This window comes from Capra hircus, chromosome 3 (assembly GCF_001704415.2).
Source record: "Capra hircus breed San Clemente chromosome 3, ASM170441v1, whole genome shotgun sequence".
In the NCBI taxonomy this organism is placed as follows: Eukaryota; Metazoa; Chordata; class Mammalia; order Artiodactyla; family Bovidae; genus Capra; species Capra hircus.
Window position 1 is genome coordinate 25744109 of NC_030810.1, and position 23078 is coordinate 25767186.

At 38.0% G+C, this 23078-nt stretch overlaps 1 protein-coding gene across 2 annotated transcripts in view; it reads left to right on the top strand.

The window, feature by feature from the left end:
• The window catches only part of RNF11 (ring finger protein 11), a 37174-nt gene continuing 16052 nt past the window's right edge, over window positions 1957–23078 (top strand). Inside the window, exons 1-2 of one of the 2 annotated variants that reach the window (XM_018044044.1) lie at window positions 1957–2243; window positions 2430–2575. In XM_018044044.1, the coding sequence (XP_017899533.1) occupies window positions 2453–2575 (123 nt within the window). In that variant the 5' untranslated portion in view covers window positions 1957–2243; window positions 2430–2452. Of the gene's footprint in view, window positions 2576–23078 lie in introns of both variants that reach the window. The other variant, XM_018044042.1, reaches the window with a different exon arrangement.

A 23078-nucleotide genomic window follows, 5' to 3' on the forward strand; every position in this document is an offset into this window, starting at 1 on the left:
AGTAGTGTGGAGAATGTATAGATGGTGCAGAAGCAAGGGCTTCATTAAGAAGTTGTCACAACAGTTCAGAGGGGACCAGGGAAATAGCAATAAGAGAAAAGAAGAAAATACCTGAAAATTTCCTTCCAAATGATCCTATAATTTTATTTGTCCAAGCCACAGAATTAAGCAATGATTCTTGGGGATGTGTGAAAGATTCTGATAACAAACATGGCATTACAGATACACCTATTCAGGTGGGAGCCATTAACAGGAAGAAAGGTAAGTCTTGGAAAAGAGGGAAAATAGCAAAATGGTTACATTTAATGTGTGATATGAGTGTATTCAAATAAAATATGTGATTTTGCAGAACAAGGACTTCAAAGTTACAGCATTTAGGACATGTCATTTTAACACAGTTCTACTTCCAAGAATCCTTTCTAATCCTCACCCAATGCTCTAAGTACTCCCTCCTGTGCCCTCTAGAGGAGAAGGCAATGGCACCCCACTCCAGTACTCTTGCCTGGGAAATCCCAGGAACAAAGGAGCCTGGTGGGCTGCCATCTATGGGGTCACACAGAGTCGGACAAAACTGACGTGACTTAGCAGCAGCAGCAGCAGCAGTGCCCTCTAGAAACCTGTCCTGGGGGTGGCAGAAGACCTCACTGTTTACGTATCTTCCTAGCTGGATTCTGGGCTCCATCAAGAATAAGCCAGATTTCCTTAGTGCCTAATATAGAGTCTAGTGGGAAAAAAAAAAAAATTGGTAAATGAAGAATGAAAAAAAGACAATCAAGACCCTCTTTTCCCCTCGTTGAATGAATGACTATTAGAGCATTCTCATCTTTCTTATTTCCTCCCTCTACATACATTGCCTCTTGAACTCTTTGTTATTTCGGTTAAGAAGAAAGGCTATTCTGCCTCAGGCAATGTGCCAGGTCTTTGTACAGAGGAGGGGCAGATTCAGCTTGATCTGGCTGTGACAGAGACTCACAGGGACTCAGGAACTGAGTGCTCAGGGACTGTGAGCACAGAGGAGGTAACTAACCCAGACAGGAGGGTTAGAGGACAGGCTTCCCAGTGGAATCAAAGTTGAGTCCAGGAAGGACAAGTGGGGATATAGCTTGATGGAAGGTATAAGCTCAGGAGTGGGGAGAAGTGAGTTTATGTCAGAGAAACATTATGGGTAAAGACCTCAGCCAGAGGGAATAGTCTTCTAGATAACTGAAAACTATTTAAGACATCCTAAAGATTAGAATACGTGAGGGAACAAGGCCACAAATGAGACTGGGGAGGTAGCCAGATTTGTAAACCATTTAAGAATTAATACTTCAGTCATAACAGTATTGGGAAGTTTTTAATGAATGTTTTAAAAGGCTTAAATTCCTCCTACAGGAATGACCTGATCAAATTTACATTTTAAAAAGATAACTGTATAAATAGTAAATTGAATGGGGGCAATGGCGAACGCAGGGGAAATAGTTCAAAGTATTACAGCAGAGAAATGACGGTAGCTTGTACTATGCTGGTAAGAATAGAAATAAATAGAATAATCGGTTGAATAATTCTTCCGACTGTGATGTAGGAGGATTGCAAAGTGACTGGAGAGGTAGTGAGTTTGGACTTTATTCTGAAGGGATAGACCCTTTAATATTTTAGTCATGGGAGTAATCCATTCAGATATGGGTTTTAAAATGGATTACTTGGCAGAAGGTGGCCAGAAGACTGTCAAAACAACGCATGGTTAAGAGCTGAGACAAGCGAAGAGGGAGCAGAGCGCGTGGGGAGGAACCGAAGACCCAAAAGAGGTATCGGAATCGCGTCCCAGGCTGTCAGAGAAGCAGAAACTGACGCAGCCCCAGAAACAGCTGCTGGGGACGGGGGAGGGGCGGGGGGTGGCAAAAGAGCAGGGAGCACAGCCGGAGCTACCCACGCCTCCCAGCGCCGGGGGCGGGACCAGGGCACGCACGGCGGCGTGACGCAGGGCCGCAGCTGGCCTCGTTCTGGCCGCCGCCGCCGCTGCGAAGCGGAGTAGGATGAGGCCCGCGGCTGCGGCTCCGGCGTCGGCGGGGCCAGCAGCAGCAGCTGAGGCAGCAGCTGAGGGAGCCGCGACGGCTGCGCCCCCCCACTCCTGACCTGGATTAGGCCCAGCAGCTCCGTGGCCGCCGCCGCCCCGCGGGGGGGCGGGGTGGGGAAGTGCTTCGTCTCCCCGCCCCCCCCCCCCCACTGCCGCCGCCTCAGAGGAGGCAACCGCCGCGACCCCGGTAAACCCGCGGCCCAGCCTTAAGCCCCCAGCCCCAGGGACTGGCATGAGCTGCCCTTCGGCGGCGCCGGGGGCCGGGGGAGCCGCTGCCGCCTGAACCCCGGCCTGCCGCCCGACCCCACCTCGCTGACCGAGGCTGACCGCGGAGCGTGCGAACGACCCCGTCACTGCTTTCTTCCTCCCCCAGATCACACACCCCAGCTCCAGAAGATGGGGAACTGCCTCAAGTCCCCCACTTCGGATGACATCTCCCTGCTTCACGAGTCTCAGTCCGACCGGGCCAGCTTTGGCGAGGGGACGGAGCCGGATCAGGAGCCGCCGCCGCCATATCAGGTAGGGGAGGGTGTGTGTTGGGGAAGGGGGGTGCAAGGAGTAGAGGCGGCTCTGGCGGAGATTGTGGGGGCTTCGGGGCTGTCTGTCACTGTCCCTGGCCTCGGCAACACCCGGCCTGAGAGGCACTGGACCCCCTTAGGGCTGGGTTTAAGTGTGATTGCTCCCATCGTCAGTGTAGGGGGAATCCTTCACCTCCCTTCGAGCAGTGTGGAGATGATACTTCTGTCCTTGAGTTCTGGGATTCGAGTGTGTGATTATATCCCCTTGGCCAGTGACTGGTGGCTAGATTGTGGAGTTCGGAAGTGATATTTTCATGCCTTTATATGTGCATTGTGAGGTTCGAAGGTGATTTCCTCATCACCGGCTGGATTATGGGTTCTGGATAAGTGGTTAACCTCCCCCCACTACCCCACCCCACCACACATACATCCCATTTATACTTTCAAGTGTGATCCTCCTCTCCTCCCTCTCGTCTGTCTGTATTCATTGAATTTAGTAGGCGTTCATTTCTTCCTGTGCTTGGGAGATTTTCAAGTAGTGATTTTGGTTCCAGCAACATGGAGTTGCTTCTTTACATATATATGTATACATATTTATATGTGTGTGTGTGTGTTTATACTAATTGTAGGAGTCAGCTTAGCGACTGAACAGCAACAACAATATTAATTCTGAACCCCTCCTCTTTTTGCTCCACCCCTGTGACACACCTTTTAAACGCGCTGATTTAGAGAACTTGATTATCTTGAACTTTGGAAACCTTTAAACCTTACTTGAGAAATACCTTCTGTTACTCATGGTTCTCCGTGTGTATCAAAGACTTGTCTTCTAAATGACTTCACTGCTTTTTGTGCAGCAGTCAGCAGCTCCAGATGTCTTTACACGATTTGTAAAGAGCTGAAGCCCTCTTTAGAAAACTCAAAATAGATAGGTAGATGTTATAATCCATAATATATGTATAAACCTTTCCTCTACTTTTTCAAGATGTTGATTAAAAACTTTACCAGAAGGACTTGGATAGTTAAGTGGCTTAATTTTTTTTCCTGATTGGGGTTTAATTTTCTAACTGGGCAGTCTCCTTTGTTGTTTCATGTGGTGACATCATTATCTAGTGTTATTCTTTTCTCATTCCTATGTTAATCAGTGTCTCACCACACCAGAAAAACCTGATCACAAATGCTGGTTTTCTGAATAAAACCCATCAGGGGCCTTTCATATATGCTGGTAAAGACCAGTCTTTTCATGTGGCTTACAGAAGACTCCATGATTTATCCCTCACATTCATATTCCAGGCCTGTCAAACACAACAGCTTATTCACACCTCTCTGCCTTAGTTCCAATTGCTGTCTCTGGAACCCTTCCCCCAAGGTCAGCAGGTGAGCCTGTAATCCTCTTTGAGGACTCAGCTGAGCTGTATCTGAAGTTCCTAAATTCCCCTCCCTTTCTCCCTGAATCAATCACTCCCTTCTTTGTGTCTCCCCTGAAGGAAGCATCTGCACTTTCAAAAGCAACGCATATAACACTTATATGTTGTCCTTGTTAAGTTAGATGTGTGTCTCATTCTTGAGGCATTTCCCTCCTTCTCCAGTATAAGCTGAATGCAGGTAGGAACTCTGTTTCCTGTTTGTTGTATCCACAACATCTGGCTTCATAGTAGTTGCTCAGTAACTGGAATAAGGGAAAACTCTAAGCCCTTGAGAACAGGGACTACCCACCAGTGCTTAGTGCAGTTTCTGGCACATAAACACTTAAATGTTGAGTGAATTAATGAATTTAAATGGAGTATTGTTATGTAAGTTTACACACCCATTTCTTCCAAAGAATTGTCACAGGAGAAGTTTCTTTAGAAATCCAAACCAAATCTAAGTGCTTTCCTGAGTCTTTGAAGCAAGTAAATTGTTTCACTCTTACTTTCCTTCAAATTTCACTCTTGATTTCCTTCATAAATGTTTATAGGACAATGTGCTTATTTCCATTTCATGAAAAAATTTTTTTAGAGGTACGAGTTTTTATTTCAGAATCTCCTATATTCCTTAGTCCTCTTATAAGCAAGTAAAATACCTTCAACTTACTGTACTCTTTCTCTTAAATACATGTATATCTTATACATTGTTAAGAATAACTTAGAATTTATGGAGATTATATTCAATATTTGCCTTTTCCAGGAGGATAAGATAATAAAGAGAGGGTTTTTTTGGTATCAGGTAGAAAGGTCTTTTTGAAATGTTATTTGTGACAATGGGAGTTTTTCGTGGTTTCCTTTTCCTGAAATGAACAACCCAGATACTGATAGGCAACTTTGGTATCAATTTGAAGAAAGTAATTTCTTCAAAAATAAAAGTATAAAAAGAGAAACTTTTGTAAAAATTTGTCTTACCTGAAGGAACTGAAATGTTTTAGGAATGTAAAATATGTGTTAGGAATGTAAAATTCAGATTGTCTGAGAAACACCAATCCAAGATAAATAATTTATACTTTTAATGAACAGAAGTAACTTATTTTTTCTTCAAAAATAGTATATAATTGACAGCTATAGAAATACTGGCTTATTTCTTTAAAGAATAGTTTCAGCTACAAAAGGATGTTTTAAAAATTCAGAGAATAACTGATTGTAAAGGAACACATTTGGTATTCTGCAGTGAGTAGTTAAAAGATGTGTGTACATATATATGCCAAGAGCTCTATAATAAACTTCAATAAGATCCAATTATTTCCTATTAGCAGGATCTGAGATTTATCTATTTATGCTTGAAAGTAAGCATAAACAAACTGTGGTCAAGTTTATGGAAAATACATATTTCTCTCCTGGGTTTCTTTTGTAGCCTCCTCACTGGTCTCACTCCTTTCACCCTTGCTCTCCCTTTAATCTATATTTAATCTGTCATCCAGATTGTTTCTGGTAAAATAGATCATGACACTCTACCAAACTTTCTGTGAATCCTCATTTCATTCAAAGTAGAATCCAGATTCCTTAGTGTCCCATAAACCCTACAAGATCTGTACTCTCTGCCCGCATATGTAGCTCTCTTTATACTTGCTACTACTCTACCCGTGCTGGCTTCTCTTTAACCTCTCTGGCCTCTTTGTTCTAGGATACACCAAAACTTTTGCCCTTGTTGATTCTGTGCCTTGAGTACTTTTCCCCCAGGTATCATCATGGCTGACTCCTTTCCTTTCAAGTTTTTACTCAAATTGTGTCACCTTCTTAAATCCTCTCTGACCACCCTATTTAAAATTGCATTTACCTTAGCTCTCTGCTAAGCTTACCTTGTTCTGTTATTTTCCCATAGCATTTATCATTTTCTAACATTATTTATTATTATCTGTTTCTCCTGCTGGTGGTAAACTCCATGAAGAAAAGGGAGTGTTAAAAAAGATTGTGGTTTCCCAAGTGCCTAGAATAGTGCCGGGACATAACAGGCACTCAGTTACTGGTTGAAGACTGGATTTCCTTTAAATGAATTAATATATTTATTTTGAGGCAAATGCCATTGAATGTCTTATAAAAATTATGCATATTCCTAGTGCCTTTTTCCTTTATTGTGGGTCATTTTTAAGAAATCAATCCTAAAAATCTAATCCCAATAATACTAAATATAGTAATTGGTTTAAAATAATCATTGATAAAATAGTGTAATTTTTTTCAACCCTTTGTAATCTTAACAAAATGTTTATGAGAAAGAATGTGAATTCATGTCCTTAAAGAAATCTGAGATAAGAGGTTAGAGCTGTTCTTGAATTAGAAGATTAAAAACAAGAAATTTGACATACCATCTACTCTTTAAGGAAGGAATTTTTAAAAAGAATACAAAGGAAATCTACCCATCAAGGACAGTCTTAGAAGGGTTGTTAGAAGGAAGATAAGTCATGAAAGGCTGAGGAAAGGGCCAGGTAAGATAGCCCAGCCTTGGAAGGTGTAAGTGAACTAATTGAAAAACCACTAGTCACTCAAAGACCCCCATTCCTCTGCAAAAAAGCTCTTTACAGTATTTTTATCTGAATAGGTATATATTTGCACAGTGGTATCTCAGTTTTGCATCAGTTGTATGTTCAGTAGTTTGAGATTTACTGATCTCTCACTTCTGTCCTGCACTTTGTGATTAATACATTTGAGATTTTGAAATCAGAAGAAAAATTATAATACAGCACTGAGTGCAGTTGTAGCTCTGGTTTTGGAGTCAGATGGGTCTGAGTACATATCCTGGTTGTTACTTATATGTAGACTATGAAGAGGGTTTATCAGATTATGTTACGTCTTGAGGAGCTTCTTTCACAAATAACAAACATAACATTTTGGATATTTCAAACTGACTGAAAGTTGTTTTTTTAAGGCGTGGTCTCTCCTTTACTCTCTCTCGTTTAAAAATCTAGACTAAGAAAATACTTATTTTTAAGCTTTCGAACCTGTAATAAATAATACCTTGTTTTTTTGATATCTTTATGAAGTTCAGGTAATTGAGGTTTTGAGGGTTTTTTTGTGTGTTATTTTTAATGTACTAGTATTTTGTTTACCATTTTGCTGAAAACTACCTCAATGTATCTCACATATCTTACTCTTAATAAACAAATTGTTTAACATATCTTACTCTTACTAATCGAATTGTTTGTGAGATTTTATCCCTCCCCTCTTAAAGTTCTACCTTTTCATTGAGGTGCAGATCAACTCCAACCTCTTTAATAAAGCTTCCACTTTCATTTTTCCCTCTCTTGATTTCTTCCAGTACAGTACTTTTTCTGTGTAATATTTATCTGGAAATCATATATTACCTTATTAATTAGTTCTTGATGCTTTAACATTTATTATTTTTCCAGATCACAATTTTCTTAAAAGTGAGAATGATGTGTTCAGATTTTAAAAGTTTCTCAGTAGAGGAGAATGGCAGCTTACACATTATAGACCTAGAACTCTGCCTTCTCCCTCTTACACCATCACCACTGCAACTGAGGTCTTCATGACCTCTCACAATTTGATGTTTAATGTCTGCTCTTCTCCCCATTCATTTCATCCGTTGTTATTCAGTAGATTCTGTCCAGATCAGATTCCCTTGCCTGTTAATCCTTAATGATTCTTCATGACTCATCACTCAACTCTTAGCATTCAGAGTTATAATCTGACTTCTTTTATACTTTCCCAGCTTTTGTAGTCTCATATGAAATTATAGGTGGCACAGTGGCAAAGAAACTGCCTGCCAGTGCAGGAGATGCAAGAGATGAGGGTTCAGTCCCTGGGTTGGGAAGTTCGCCTGGAGAAGGAAGTGGCAACCCACTACAGTTTGGTTTTTTTTTTTTTTTTTTAAAGGAAAGTTTGCTTTATTTCAGATGCTAGTGTCTGGGGAGGTAGGGTGGCAGACATCTGTCCAAAGGCCAACTGCCCCCCAACACACTCACACACATACACACTCTAGTCTCTTGCTGGAGAATTCTATGGACAGAGGAGCCTGGTGGGCTACAGTCAATGGAGTCTTCAAAGAGTCGGACACAACTGAGTGACTGAACACACAAACACGCGCACATAAAATCTGTACTCTAGTCAGACTGACATTCGCAATATAATCTTTTGGGTTGGTCAAAAAATTCATTCGAGTTTTTGAATGATGTTGCAGAGAAATGCGAATGAACTTTTTGGTCAAACCAGTATATATGTATGCCTTCTGGTTCCCAACCTCTGCCTTTGCTCATTGCCCAGAAATACCCCTTTTAATCATTCCCAGTGTAAATTTTAGTTTGCAGTGTCCAGCTCAAATGTTAGAAGTCCTTTTCTGATCTCCCCCAACACGAATAGCTTCTTAATCTGAACTCACTTAGCGCTTGTTTACCTTTCTTAGGACGCTTTACCTTTCCTATTTGATTTTAATTCTTTATAACAATGTTACATCTCCCCTTCCAGAATCCAAGTCTGATGATTCATCTTTGCATTGCTAGAACTATTTTCACATAGCAGACACTCAAATACTTGAATAAATGTGAAAATCGGTTACTGTGTTTTTCTGTGAATGTGAAGTTTTATGGTTGTTGACTTCTGTGTAATTGTTCCCAGAATCCTGTGCTTTAGTGTTTGGCTTTGGTACTTTAGAGGGTTCTGCCATTTTTCTCTCCCATGTTAACTATTTTACCTGACTATTCAGTTTTGTCCCGTCACTTCTAATTTATAAAGTGCATAAGCTTTGGGAAAGTTAATCTCTTTACATTTTTTTTTCCTTTGAGTTTGGTCTGTGTTCAGCTTGCCTCATCTTTCTTTTTTTTAAATAAGCAATTTACTTGTAACCATTGTTGCAGGAATTTTGTCTGTGCATGATCTCCCACTCTGGATGTCCTTTAATTAAGGCTGATTCTTTGCCATTAAGAATGTATGAGCACCTTTAAGATTAGTATAGTTTGTGTTAGAGTTTAATTCTAGGACTAATTATAGGGTAACTTGAGAAGATAGGGGTAATGAGTACTTGGTACAGAAGGTCTGAGAACTTGACTTTCTTAAAATATCTTTTAGTTGGTATTTTCTGGTATATATTTTTTTGTAAAATTTTGATCTTTAAAAAAATCTTAATACTTAAGATAGGTTAGATTTTCTTTTTTTAATGATCTTAATTTTATTTGGTTCCTTCTACATAGTATAAGTGTCACAGACTGGCTACTCTAGGTTCTCCCTGCCTTTTTTCTTCAACTTACACCACTACTTTTTGTCTTCACTGCCTCAGCCAACTTCAGAACTTGTAGAAATGAGGAAGGGAGTGGAAAGAGGATGATGTAAATAAATACAATTTAAATTGGATGTCATCCTGCCCTAAGCCATTTCTGAATATAATTATCCTCTATGTATTACCTTTCTTCAAGCAAAGAGTTAGGGATGATATAGAGTTAGGGGTGCTGTGTTTCTGTCCTGTATCATAGATTATTTTAAAGACTGTAACAAATTCCCAGAGGCTGATTACTTGTCAGTAACTTTTAATATTGACTTTAACAAATACTTATGATATTATTAACCTGCTCAATATTCAGGATTTTTGCACTTGTGATATAAATGAAATTAAGAGTGAGATGGTAAAAATACCAAAGACTCAGAGTGGAAATATAAGTGCAAGATGTGAAGAAAAACAAGCATATAGATAGGCAAAGTGTATGTGTTGTTAATGGCAGAAGAGATTGCTACATGCAATTGAAAAGTAAAGTGATAAGGGAGAACTAAATATATTTTCTGCTCTTGGGGAATCTGGCTGACCTTTTGGTTTTGATATTCAGTTTGACTTTGTGGTATGTTGCTTTTAAAGTCTTTGAAGAGTTCCTTTTTGTAACCAATTAAAAATATTTTGAGTTCATTTTAATGTGAATGCACATATACCTATCTTTTAATTAAATAGCAAACCTGAAGTGTGTTCCCAAGGGCGGTTGAGCAATTAATCTTGTTACTTAATCCAGAGAGCGTACAATAAGGTAAATAAGGGATCTGAAAGTATGGGAATGAAGAAAGCAATCCTCCAGATATATTAGTTCCTAAATTTATTAAAACTTTTTGAATTCTTATAAAGCTAACTGATTTTAAGAAGAATGAGACTTTTATAATTGTTCCAGTTAAATTGCACATAATCTTGTATAACAATTTAATTATTATATTTGAGGAAAAAAGCAGTTTACCATAAACTGAGTAGCAAGGCTTTAAGGTTAAAAACCAAGACACTTGATACCTCACTTCTTCTACCAGTCAGTAGGTGTGTGCTGGGCACGAAGACAAAAGGAAAAATGAGTTCTTTACCCCTAAAGAGCTACTGCTTTAAGAAGACAAGATTAATGTATATACATGAAGCATTTATTCAGTGTGAAACAGTATAATCAAGTATTAAATTGTTTCAGACTTTTTAAGTTGGAGGATAAATTGATAATATAGGGCAGTGAATCACAAAATAACTCTTTGGCTTCTGAAGATATCAAATGATGAACATCAGTATGAAAAATGAATAAAAGAGAAGAACTGCCCTGATTAAACTATGAGTTGGGGAGCTTGGAGCCAGAAGAATAATCAGTAGGTGGTGAGCATGAATTTAGAGGGAGTTGTATAGTCTTGTACAGTTAAAGTATAATATGTGTGTGTAAAACCTTTTTATTGTTTATATGTAATATAATAAAGACTATATCTTTAATAGTGTAAATAACAATCCCTTAGCTACATAACCTAGTGAACTTGCATTGTAGGCAGATTCCTTACCATCTGAGCCACCAGGGAAGCCCTTGCATATTATAGCCACCATCAGTATATAGCCAATATCCAGCCCCCCAAAGGGCTCCCTCATATCCCTCCAACATACAATGCCCCTTCTCCAAAGGTAGCCACTCTTCTGACCTCTTAACACCTTATATTGTTTTTACCCAATTTTGAACTTAAATAATTTGTTCAGCATTGTTTGTGAAATTCAATTATGTTGTTTCATATTCGTGGGAGCAGCTCTTTATTTTTCGTTCCTGTTCAGGATTCAGTTGAATAAATACACTTTTTTTAATGTAGATAATTTTTTTTAAAATCTTCATTGACTTTGTTACAATATTGCGTCTGTTTTTTATATATCGGTTTTTTGGCCCCAGGGCATGTGGAATTATAGCTCACTGACCGGGCATTGAACCCATTGGAAGGTAAAGTCTTAACCATTGGACCACCAGAAAGTGAAAGTCGCTCAGTTGTGTCTGACTCTTTGCAACCCCATGGCCCTGGAATTCTCCAGGCCAGAATACTGGAGTGGGTAGCCTTTCCCTTCTCCAGGGGATCTTCCCAACCCAGGGATCGAACCCAGATCTCCCGCACTGCAGGCAGATTTTTTAACAGCTGAGCCACCAGGGAAGTCCCTAAATATATTTAAAGTCCATGTTACTATTTGATGTATATTTGGGTTGTGTTAGTTTTTATCTGTATGAATGTGCTATGAACATCTTTTTTAAATACACATAAATACCTATTTGTATATATTCAGGAGTAGAAATGTTGGGTATTAGAACAGATATGAATTTAGTTTCTCCCACAATATTGTATTACAGAAATTTCAAAAATAAAGAGAAGTTGACAGAATTGTTTGGACACCCATATTCCTACCACTTAGTCTGTAGTTAACATTTTGCTGAATTTGTTTTAACATACATCCAACCCCTTTATCAATCCATCCTATTTAGGGATGCATTTTAAAATAAGTTGCCAAAGTGGTTTCACCAGTTTACGCTCCTATCAGCTGTGTATGCTCTACATCCTTACCAGCACTTGATATTGTCAGTCAGGCTTTTATTTTGGAGTTAATAAGTCTGTAGAAGTGTTTCAGTGTAGTTTTAATTTGTATTTCCCCAATGAGAAGTGCAGGCTTCCCTGGTGGCTCAATGGTAATGAATTCGCCTGCCAATGAATGTCTTCCCTAACCCCTGGAGAAGGAAATGGCAACCCAATCCAGTATTCTTGCCTGGGAAATCCCAGGGACAGAGAAGCCTGGAGAGATATAGTCCGTGGGGTTGCAAAGAGTCAAACATGACTTAGTTCCTAAACACCATGAGAAGTGCATACCAATATGCATATTAATATGTGGTCTTTTGTTGCTGGCCTCTTACTTACTGTTTTCAAGATTCATCTATATGAATCCTGTGGTATATATCAGGACTTCATTCCTTTTTATTGTGAAGTATTTCATTGCATGGATCAACCACATTTTGTTTAGCCATTCATCATTGATGAATGTTTGCACTTGCATTTTTTGGCTCTTATGAATGCTTTTATAAATGTTTGAATTAAAGTTTTTATACAGATATGTCTGTATATCTCGGTTTATACACTTCCTAGTAGAATTGCTGTGTCATATAATTCCATGTTTAACCTTTTGAGGGACTGCCTGACTTTCCCTGAACACTTGTAGTATGGTTTTACATTCCCCCCAGCAGTGCTCAAGGGTTCCAATTTCTGCACATCAGCACCAAAACTTGTTATCTGCTTTTTGCTTTGTTTTTAAATGGCCACTCTAATGACTATGAAGTGATATCTCATTGTGGTTTTGCTTCCATTTCTATAAAAGCTAATGTTGAGCATCTTTTTGTATGCTTCTAGGCCATTTGTATATCTTTGGAGAAATGTCTATTCAGATCCTTTATCCATTTTTAATCAGATTGTCTTTATTATTGAGTTGTCAAGAGTTCTTTATATATTCTGATCCCTTGTCAGATATGAGATTGCAGGTTTTATCCTGTTTTGTGGATTGTCTTTTCACTTTTTTTAAAATTAATGTTTATTGGAGTATAGTTGATTTACAATGTTGTGTTAGTTTCTGCTGTACAGCAAAGTGAATCAGTCATACACATACATACATTCACTCTTTTTTAGATACTTTTCCCATAGAGGTTGTTAGAGTATTTTGTAGAGTTCTCTGTGCTGTACAGTAGGTCCTTATTAATTATCTATTTTATGTATAGTAGTATGTATATGTCAATTCCAATTTCCAAATTTATCCCTCCCCCCACTTCTCCCTTGGTAGCTATAAGTTTGTTTTTTTTACATCTGTGAGTCTGTTTCTGTTTTGTAAATAAGTTCATTTGTACCATGTTATTTTTATATTCCACATATAAGCAATACCATATGCTATTTTGCCTTCCATTACTCAGTATGACCATCTCTAGGTCCATCCATGTTGCTGCAATGGCATTATTTTCATTCTTCTTTATGACTGAGTAATATTCCATGGTATGCATATACCACTTCTTTATCCATTCTTTTGTCCGTAGACATTTAGTTTGCTTCCATGTCCTGGCTATGTAAGTAGTGCTACAGTAAACGTTGGGGTGCATGTATCTTTCTGAACTATGATTTCTCCAGACATATACCATATGATTGTGGGATCATATGGTAGCTCTATTTTTAGTCAAGGAACCTTACTCAGTTGTCCACAGTGGCTTTATCAATGTACATGCCCATCAACAGTATAGGAAGCTCCCTTTTCTCCATACTCACTCCGGAATTTATCGTTTGTAGGGTTTTTTGATGATGTCCATTCTGATCGATGTGAGGTGATACCTCATTGAAGTTTTGATTTGCATTTCTCTAATAGAGGTGTTGAGCATCTTTTCATGTACTTTTTGCCATCTCTGTGTCTTCTTTGGAGAAATGTCTATTGAGATCTCTGCCTATTTTTTTTAATTTTTATTTTTTTAATTAATTGAACTGCATGAGCTGTTTGTGTATATATATATATATTTGGGAGATTAATCCCTTGTTGATCACTTCATTTCCAAATATTTTCTCCCTTTCTGTAGGTTATCTTTTCGTTTTGTTTATGATTTCCTTTGCTGTGGTCTTTCTTGATGGTATTACTTGAGCACAAAAATTGCTAATTCTGATACAGTCCAGTTTATTTTTTCTTTTGTCACTTGAGCTTTTGGTGTTATCTGAGCAAATTTTGCCTAACCCAGGTTCAAAAAGATTTATTCCTGTGTTATAAGAGTCAATTTTTGTGTAAGTGTAAGGAAAGCCCAAATTTATTACTTTACACGGGAGAAATATCAATAACCTCAGATATGCAGATGACACCACCCTGATGGCAGAAAATGAAGAGGAACTAAAGAGCCTCTTGATGAAAGTGAAAGAGGAGAGTGAAAAGGTTGGCTTAAACGAAGATCTTAGCATCTGGTCCCATCACTTCATGGCAAATAGATGGGGAAACAGTGTCAGACTTTATTTTGGGGGGCTCCAAAATCACTGCAGATGGTGACTACAGCCATGAAATTAAAAGACGCTTACTCCTTGGAAGAAAAGTTATGACCAACCTAGACAGCATATTCAAAAGCAGAGACATTACTTTGCCAACAAAGGTCTGTCTAGTCATGGCTATGGTTTTTCCAGTGATCGTGCATAGATATGAGAGTTGGACTGTGAAGAAAGCTGAGCACCAAAGAATTGATGCACTTGAACTGTGGTGTTGGAGAAGACTCTTGAGAGTCCCTTGGACTGCACGGAGATCCAACCAGTCCATTCTAAAGGAGATCAGCCCTGGGATTTCTTTGGATGGAATGATGCTGAAGCTGAAACTGCAGTACTTTGGCCACCTCATATGAAGAGTTGACTCATTGGAAAAGACTCTGATGATGGGAGAGATTGGGGGCAGAAGGAGAAGGGGACGACAGAGGATGAGATGGCTGGATGGCATCACTGACTCAATGGACGTGAGTCTGAGTGAACTCCGGGAGATGGTGATGGACAGGGAGGCCTGGCGTGCTGCAATTCATGGGGTCGCAAAGAGTTATACGACTGAGCAACTGAACTAACTGACTGACTGATGATCCTGTTATCCTGTTAGAGCACCACTTTTTGAATACTGTTTCCCCATTGTTGTGCCCCAAATCAATTGTCTGTAAGTGTTAAGGGTTTATTTCTGGACTCTTCTGTTATATCCACTGATTTTATATGTCTGTTCTTAATGCTAGGCCTACACTAGTTTTGCAGTAAGTTTTGAAATCAGGAAATGTGAATCTTCAAACTTTGTTCTTATTATTCAACTTTATTTTGGCTCTTCTTAGTCCCTTGTAGTTCTATATCACTGTCAATTTCTGAAAATAAGCCAGCTGGGATTTTGATTGGGCCACATTTAATTTTTTTTTTTTAATGAACCCACCCTAAAACATCATTATTATCCAAAATCCATAGTTTACATGAAGGTTCACTCTTGGTGTTGTACATTGCATGAGTTTGGACAAATGTACAGTGACATGGCTCTTTCATTATAGTATCATACAGGATATTTGTCCTGCCTAAAAAATCCTCTGTTTCACATAGTCATCCCTTCCTTCTAACCCCTGGCAACCACTGATCCTTTACTGTCTCCATAGGGTTTATTTGGTCTTTTCAAGAATGTCTTATATTTAGAATCAAATTGAATGTAGCCTTTTCACATTGACTTCTTACATTTAGTCATATGCAGTCGAGGTTCCTCCATGTCTATCCATGGCTTAATAGATCATTTCTTTTTAGTGCTATATTCCATTGCCTTGATGTATTACAGTTTATTTGCATAAAGGTTATGATTAAAGCTGATGTTAAATCCATGTGTAGGTTTTTGGGTGAATGTAAGTTTTCAACTCCTTTAGGTAAATACCAAAGGAGCACAATTGCTGGATTGTATGAGTGTGTTTAGTTTTGTAAGAAGCCACCAAACTGTCTCTCAAAGTGGCTGTACCATTTGCATTCCCACCAGCAGTGAATGAGATTTCTTGTTGTTCCATCCATAGCCTCACCAGCATTTGATATTGTCAAGTGTCTTAGGTTTTCACCATTCTAATAGGTGTGTAGTGATATTTTTGTTTACTTGTATTAATTTGCAATTCCCAGTGCTTCTCATTTGCGTCCACCTCTGCCCCTTAAGGTGAAGAAAAATAGAATGCTGTGACATATATCAAAATAGTTCCTTTCCTCTTCCTCCTCTTGCGAGCATGAGGGGATTTTTCTAATATAATAATTATTAATAATCTAATAATAAGTGATCCTAATAGTCACTGTGAGGACCTGGTATAGCTCAGGAAGTAACACTTACAGATTTAGTGCTGGTTCCCCTGGAGATTATAACTCAGGCTTGTTCATACTGAATCCCCCACAATCATACAGCTCCCAGCAGAATTATAGTTTAGGTTTTTCTACCCTAGCACTGGTTCTACTTGCATGCTAGATCAGAAACTGAAAGTTCTTAATTTTCATAATAATTATTTGACAGTGAATGTTATTCCCATCTTATAGATGAAGAAACAGGCTTAGTTCGCTGTAGAGTTAGTCAGCTATATGAGAATTGAGTTTTAGATGGCAGAAGTAATTGCACAATGTGGCAGTGGAATAGCAGAAGAATCAAAATAGATATAACACACTAGATTTGGCTCAAAGGCAGTCATGGGAACCTGGGAGTCCTTTCCAGTAGAGTGAATCTGTCAGAAGAATGGGATACTGGAATGAAGTGGGTTATACAGTGATATAATTGAGGTAATGAGGCTCCTTTATAATAAAGTGGGTCTTCTAAAAATATCTCGTAAGTCATATAAAGGTAGGTTTTGTATAGCACAGCAGGATTGTGCTAAATTGACAGAAATGTCCCTTTGTGTAACATCTGTTTTGTCATTTGAAAATAAACAGCACTGCCACTTAGCAAAATGCTAAAGTTGGCAAAGTATTTTTGTTGTTCCAGTGGCCTCTCCTCTGTCCTCAGCTGGTGATTCCCCTTTCATCTTTCTTTTCTCCTGTAAGTGATCAGGGATCCCTGTCTAACCTTTCTCTCCCAAATCAAAATAAGAAATGATACATTTGCCATTAATTGATATTAAGGCACCAATTCCTGATTAAAGTTAATTATAATATAGTATAGTTCAATCCCTGGGTCAGGAATATCCCCTGGAGGAGGGCACGGCCACCTACTCCAGTATTCTTCCCTGAAGAATCCCCATGGACAGAGGAGCCTGGTGTCCATAAGGTCGCACAGAGTCGGAAATGACAGAAGCACCTTGGCACACACGTGACATGCATGGTTCAGTGTGAATGTGTTTTATTTAGCATTATCTCCACTAGTCATTTGTATCCTAGTTTCTTGCTTTTTATTGTGATATTTTTTAAATGTTAAAGTAATAAAAGTAGATTTGAAGTTTAAAAGGGCCCTGAAGCCACAAGAACTGATAAGTAGTCTATTCAGCGTAATGAAGGAGCAAAGAAACTTAAAAAAAACAAGACTTGAAAAGATGAGATATTCAGCCTAGAGGAGTGGGATGGGGTTGGGGGTGGGAAGGAAGTTCAAGAGGGAGGGGACATACATATACTTATAGCTGGTTCTTCTTGTTGTTTGGCAGAAACCAACACAACATTGGTGAAGCAATTATCCTCCAATTAAAAACTAAATTTTTTAAAAGATGGGGTATTGGAATCATACAGGAGTGGATCCAAGTGTAGAAAATCTAACTGCAATTAGATTTAAGTGAAATTTTCCAATTCAAACAATTTATTTTGGATAGATAAGTTTGGGATAGAAAGCCTTCTAAAATATATTTTACATTTTTAACATTTTTTTATTCCAGTACACTATCTTTGGTAACAATGTCTTTCTAAGATTGATTCTCAGCTGAGTCAAACTTTGCAACCCACCCTTTTAATTCTTATTCCTTCCCCCATATCATAAATCACTGAAATACTGACTTCAGAGCAGATTTTCATCTCATTTTACTGATTCAAAATTATTAGAAAGATGAGTTTATGATACTCTCTAAGGAATAGAATGATGCCCAGAGTCTTCAATTATGCAGGAATATTTGTGTTACTGAGTGAAATTTATTCTGCTTTTCATTCTGATAGCTGCATTTTATAATTTTTGTGGGGAGGGGCCAAAAATTTCGTTTCCTTGGCACAAGTTTGCTAAAGTAAAGTTGATTTTAGCAGGAAGTCCATATACACGTGAGAGTAGAGAAATAGAGAAAGGGAAGAAACCTTTAATACTAAAGTAAGCTTGTCAGGATTTCATTTTTCAAATATACCTCCCATTCCTGTTTCATTAGCTGGAATTTTCTCTTGTCCCTAGGTACTGTTTCTCAAAATGCTTTGTTTCTCTTAAAATGTACTTTAGTTACCTAAGACTCCTTATGTATAAATTCTTAAACTCACTGTAATGTTTAGTTTGAGAAATACTTACCTTTAAATCCACAGATCCCTTTGGGGTCAAGAATAGAACTGCATTTCACTATAACTAATTTCCTTGGTAATCTTACATATCCATTCAAAAGCAGTGTCTGAGAAGGGAACCATGACTTTTCATCAGTTTGGTAAAGGTTTCCATGCCACAGAGAAGGTTAAGAATCCCTGAGAGGCAGTCTCTTGAGTTGCAGGTCATGAGCTCATATCTCTGCTGCCAGAAACAGCAAAGCCTTGGGGGTTTGAACCACAGAGTTCTGATAGTTGTGTGATACAGGTATTCAGTTACATTTTGCTGTTGCAACACTGTTAGGTAAATCGTCAGACCTCATTTAAGATTGGGTAACATGAAGTGGAGCCATTTTTAAATGACTGAAATTCTGAAATCTATTGAAAATTAAACTTGAGGTATAATTTCTTAGTCATGGATGAAAAAATTGTATCATAGCAATACAGTAGCATCATAGTTTCAAATTGCTTAGACTGTGGAGGTCAGATTTTTTTTTGACAACTCATGTTAGAAAAAATACATTTTATACCAGATTTGTTTATAAAAATAGAAACAAGTTTCATAAACAGCATTGACCCTTACCATTATGTATCCTGTATATTGTTTCATTTTCTAGAAAGTCCTAGCTTTAACCCTCTAAAACTGATCTCACAACTCACAGTGGTTATGACCTATAGCCCAGAAAGACTCCAAGATATAGTACCACAAAGATAAGATTACGACATACATTTAAAATACTTTTTATGTCTCTCATTTCAAACAAAATCTCTTAGGAACAAACTTGCCTCTCTAAAAAGAGCATTTTAGAGAAGCGGATACATGTTTGTAACCTGGGAGTTGTCATTAAGATGCTTGTGCCAGGTCCTTTACATTTATTATCTTTATTAAAGATTTTGAATTTTATCCTAGAAAAGGGGAAAGATAGCCAGTGAAGGGAGAAGGCAATGGCACACCGCTCCAGTACTCTTGCCTGGAAAATCCCATGGTCAGAGGAGCCTGGTAGGCTGCAGTCCATGGGGTCGCTATGAGTCGGACACGACTGAGCGAGTTCACTTTCACTTTTTACTGTCATGCATTGGAGAAGGAAATGGCAACCCACTCCAGTGTTCTTGCCTGGAGAATCCCAGGGACGGGGGAGCCTGGTGGGCCCCCGTGTGTGGGGTCGCACAGAGTTGGACATGACTGAAGTAACTTAGCAGCAGCAGCCAGCGAAGGATTTTAGGTAGGGTTGGAGAAGTATTATGTAAATTAAATTTTTGAAGGAGATCTCTGAGAACAGAATATATATTCTATTTAGGAAGCCACTGCATTAGTAGATATTGTTACCTGGGGTGTTGTCAGTAGAGAAGAAGAGTTACAGATGACTTCTCTTGTTATTTTAGAGAAATAAACAGCAGAACTCAGTAATGGATTATATGGTAAGAATTTTTCCCAAGAATAGAAACATCAAGAACACGTTATTTTGGGAGGAGATCAGCTCTGAAGGAAGAGGGTGGTATAGGAATAGGCAATAATGGGCTGTGGAATTGAAGGTGGATAGATTTTAATGAGAAAGATGTAGTATAAGGTTTCTGAGAAAGTGTAAGCAGATGGAATCCAGAGGTAGTGGGATTGGCCTATACAAAAGAAAACAAGCTTTAGTTTTTAATAATATTAAATAATACACTCATGTGGTCAAATTCACATGGACAAAAGTACAGGTGAGAAATCTTTTCTTCAGCCACTCAGTTCCACATCCAATAGGCAACTAATGTTAATTTTTTTTTATATCCTTCAAGAAATTTTATACACATGCAAACAAATACTAGTCCTCCCTGATCCCTTTACACAAAATGTAGCCCACTGTACACACAATTTTGCACGTTGCTTGTTCTTCCACTATGTCTTAAAGCTCTTTCCCTATCTGTGCATAAAAGCTTCATTCTTTAGGGCTGCATAGTATTATTGTGTATACTGTTATTTATTTAACCAGTTCTGTATTTGATGGACATTTGGGTCAGTACTACTCTTTGGATAATAACCTCTGTTTTAACAAGTCAGAAAGACTAACTGGAGATAGGTGCACAAATGGGCAGGACTGTAAGTTTGACTGTAGAAGTTAAGTGGTCCAAATTATCTGAGTACAGAGAGCTAGGTGGTCCATTTTTGGACCAGCAGAGTGAACTTTAATATTTAGGTTAAATGAGCTGATGTGTAGGGAGTTAGTTGGTCAAATAAGCAGGAATTAAAATGCCTCACCTAGGGAAATCTGGCCAGGTCAATACACCAGATGGAGGTAAGGGAGTCACTGGACCAAGTTGGAGTCATTACCAGGAAAACTCTTAATTAAAGTACATGTTTGTCTGTCAGAAGTCACTTTTAGAAATCACCTTTTGATGAAGAAAAATTAGGACTATTTTTGGGTAGCCTCAAATCAGGACCTTCCATTTAAGGTTAAGTGGATCTAGCTTATCTGAAGGTCAAGGATTCCTTTTTAGGGCAAAGACTGTGTTTTGGGTTCAGAAGCTCTATGAAAAGACATTACTGCCTAATTTCCAAGAATTTCCATTTTCTACTGTTTTTCAGTTATAGAATATATAATTTTAAGCTAAAATAGAAAAATTGATTAAGCCCAAATTATAAATTTGTTTGCAGTAACATAAGGTACTTGCAAGTGGTTATAATTTTTTCAGATACTTTTGGTGGGTCTAGGAGGTCACTCTCACTATTAGGTACCATGGGCCAAGGATAAGATCAGACTTGAAACAGTACAAGTCACGTGGGTGGCAGGTGCTAAAGACTTGCGGTGAGACAGCTAACTTTGGTTATAGTTGTGAGAGGGCTTGTTTAAGGACTGGGTGTTCAGGTATCAACAGCCAAGATTTCTCCTCTGAATTTTTAACTTATATTCCTTCAGCTGGTTTTTCTGTTTCTCTGGCAACCATCCAAGTTCACACAAGTGTCTCTTAACCCTTTCATTATTTAATAATTCTTCAGAAGCTGAAAACCATATATCCTCTTCCTGGGCAGATGCACAGAATTTTGTATGCAATTTGAAAGAATTTATGTACCCACTTAAGCCCAGATCTCAATTAACAATCTCTGGCCTATCATCTCAAACTTCTGTTCTTACTTCCTTGCATTGCTTTCTTCAGTATACCTTGTCTGCTGCTACCAGGTCTCCTGTTAACCGTGGTTCCTCCGTGCCTGCTATTTAATATAAAGACCAAAATTTAAGAACATTTGACGTCCTGTACTCTTGGAAATTTGAATGAGTGTGGCAGGGTCACACAGCTATTTTGTAACACCACACTGAGCCCCGTTTTCCTGATTTGTGGTACACAGTATGTATCATTGGATTTCATTACATAATTCTAAACTAGAAGTGGTTTTATATACTTTAAAAAGATATTTTGAAATGTATTCTTTTTTTGTAGTTTTGCAGTTTTAAGTATAAACAAAAATTTCCACTGATTTGTATACAATTGCACTCCAAAATAATATTGTTGAAACAAAATATTATTTAACCAATAGTATCCTATATACAAGACAGTCTCAAAATAATTTTATATGACTGATTCAGTATATCTTAAAAATGGAGTCAGTAACATGCCACAACATGGATGAAGGTCAAATATATAATGTTCAGTGAAAGAAGCTAGACATTAAAAAAAAAAAAAACACCAAAAAAAAAAAAGAAGCTAGGCACCATACACATAGATGTGGCTCCATTTATATAAAATGTCTAGAATAGGTAAATCCGTAGAAACAGGCTGGGGAAAAGGAGGAATGAGTTTTATGATTTTTCCCAAATGTAAATATTTTAAAATATAGTAGTACCCTCATATTTTTGCACACTTTTAGTTTTTACTTAATGCCATTTAAGTATTTTCTCATGTTGCTGCAGTCTTGAAAGTTCCAATTTTTAAAAGCCATTAAATCTATAAATCCATTAAGTCTGTATTATGCTCCTGTACATTCAGGGTGTTTCTTGATATTCTAGAATAAGTTTCTTGATTCCTGATAGTGGTAGGAGTGGAGGAGATGGTGAGATGTGTTTCTCATGTATAAATTGTACCACGGAGCTTTTATGAAAAAGTAGTGTACTGACAGTTTCAGTTTGAAAATAACTTGTTAATAGCTGGCTGATGGGCAGATAGCCTTGCTTAGGGCAACTTTTACATTTGGATACTAACATTAGTAACTCTCTGGTAGTCATAACTTTTACTTATATTTGTATTAGGAAGCCTTTTTTTTTTTTTCTTTTGAGGTTCATTAGCAAAAGGACTTAAGAACTCTGTATTCTGCTTACTGGTTAAAAATTTCCTGATGACCTGACCCCTGGAATTCAGCTTGAAGAATCTAAAGATTCAACCTCATTTTCTAGTTTAAGACTTGTAGGTGCTAATATTTAGCATAATCTGAGCAGTGTAGTAGAAAAGTATTAGCATCTCAGTATTTATTTAATACAGTCACAACATTGAGATCCAAGATAGCTGTGTCTTAAAAAGGATCATCATATACAAACAAAACAGAAAAGACAATAAGATTTGGCAGTGATGTGCTGAAATAGGAAATAACCCTCATACACTTCTGGTGGAAACATAAAATGGTGCAAGTGCTTTGGAAAACAGTTTGGCAGTTGTTCAAAAGATTAAACTTAGAATTATCATATGACCCAGCAATTCTGCTCGTAGGTGTATACCCAAGATAAATGAAAACATCCCCATACAGAAACTTGTACACAAATGCTCATAGCAGTATATTCGTAATAGTTAAGAAGTGGAAACAACCCAAATGTCCATCAACTAAGAATGGCTAAGCAAAGTGTGGACATACATACAATGCAGTATTATTATTCA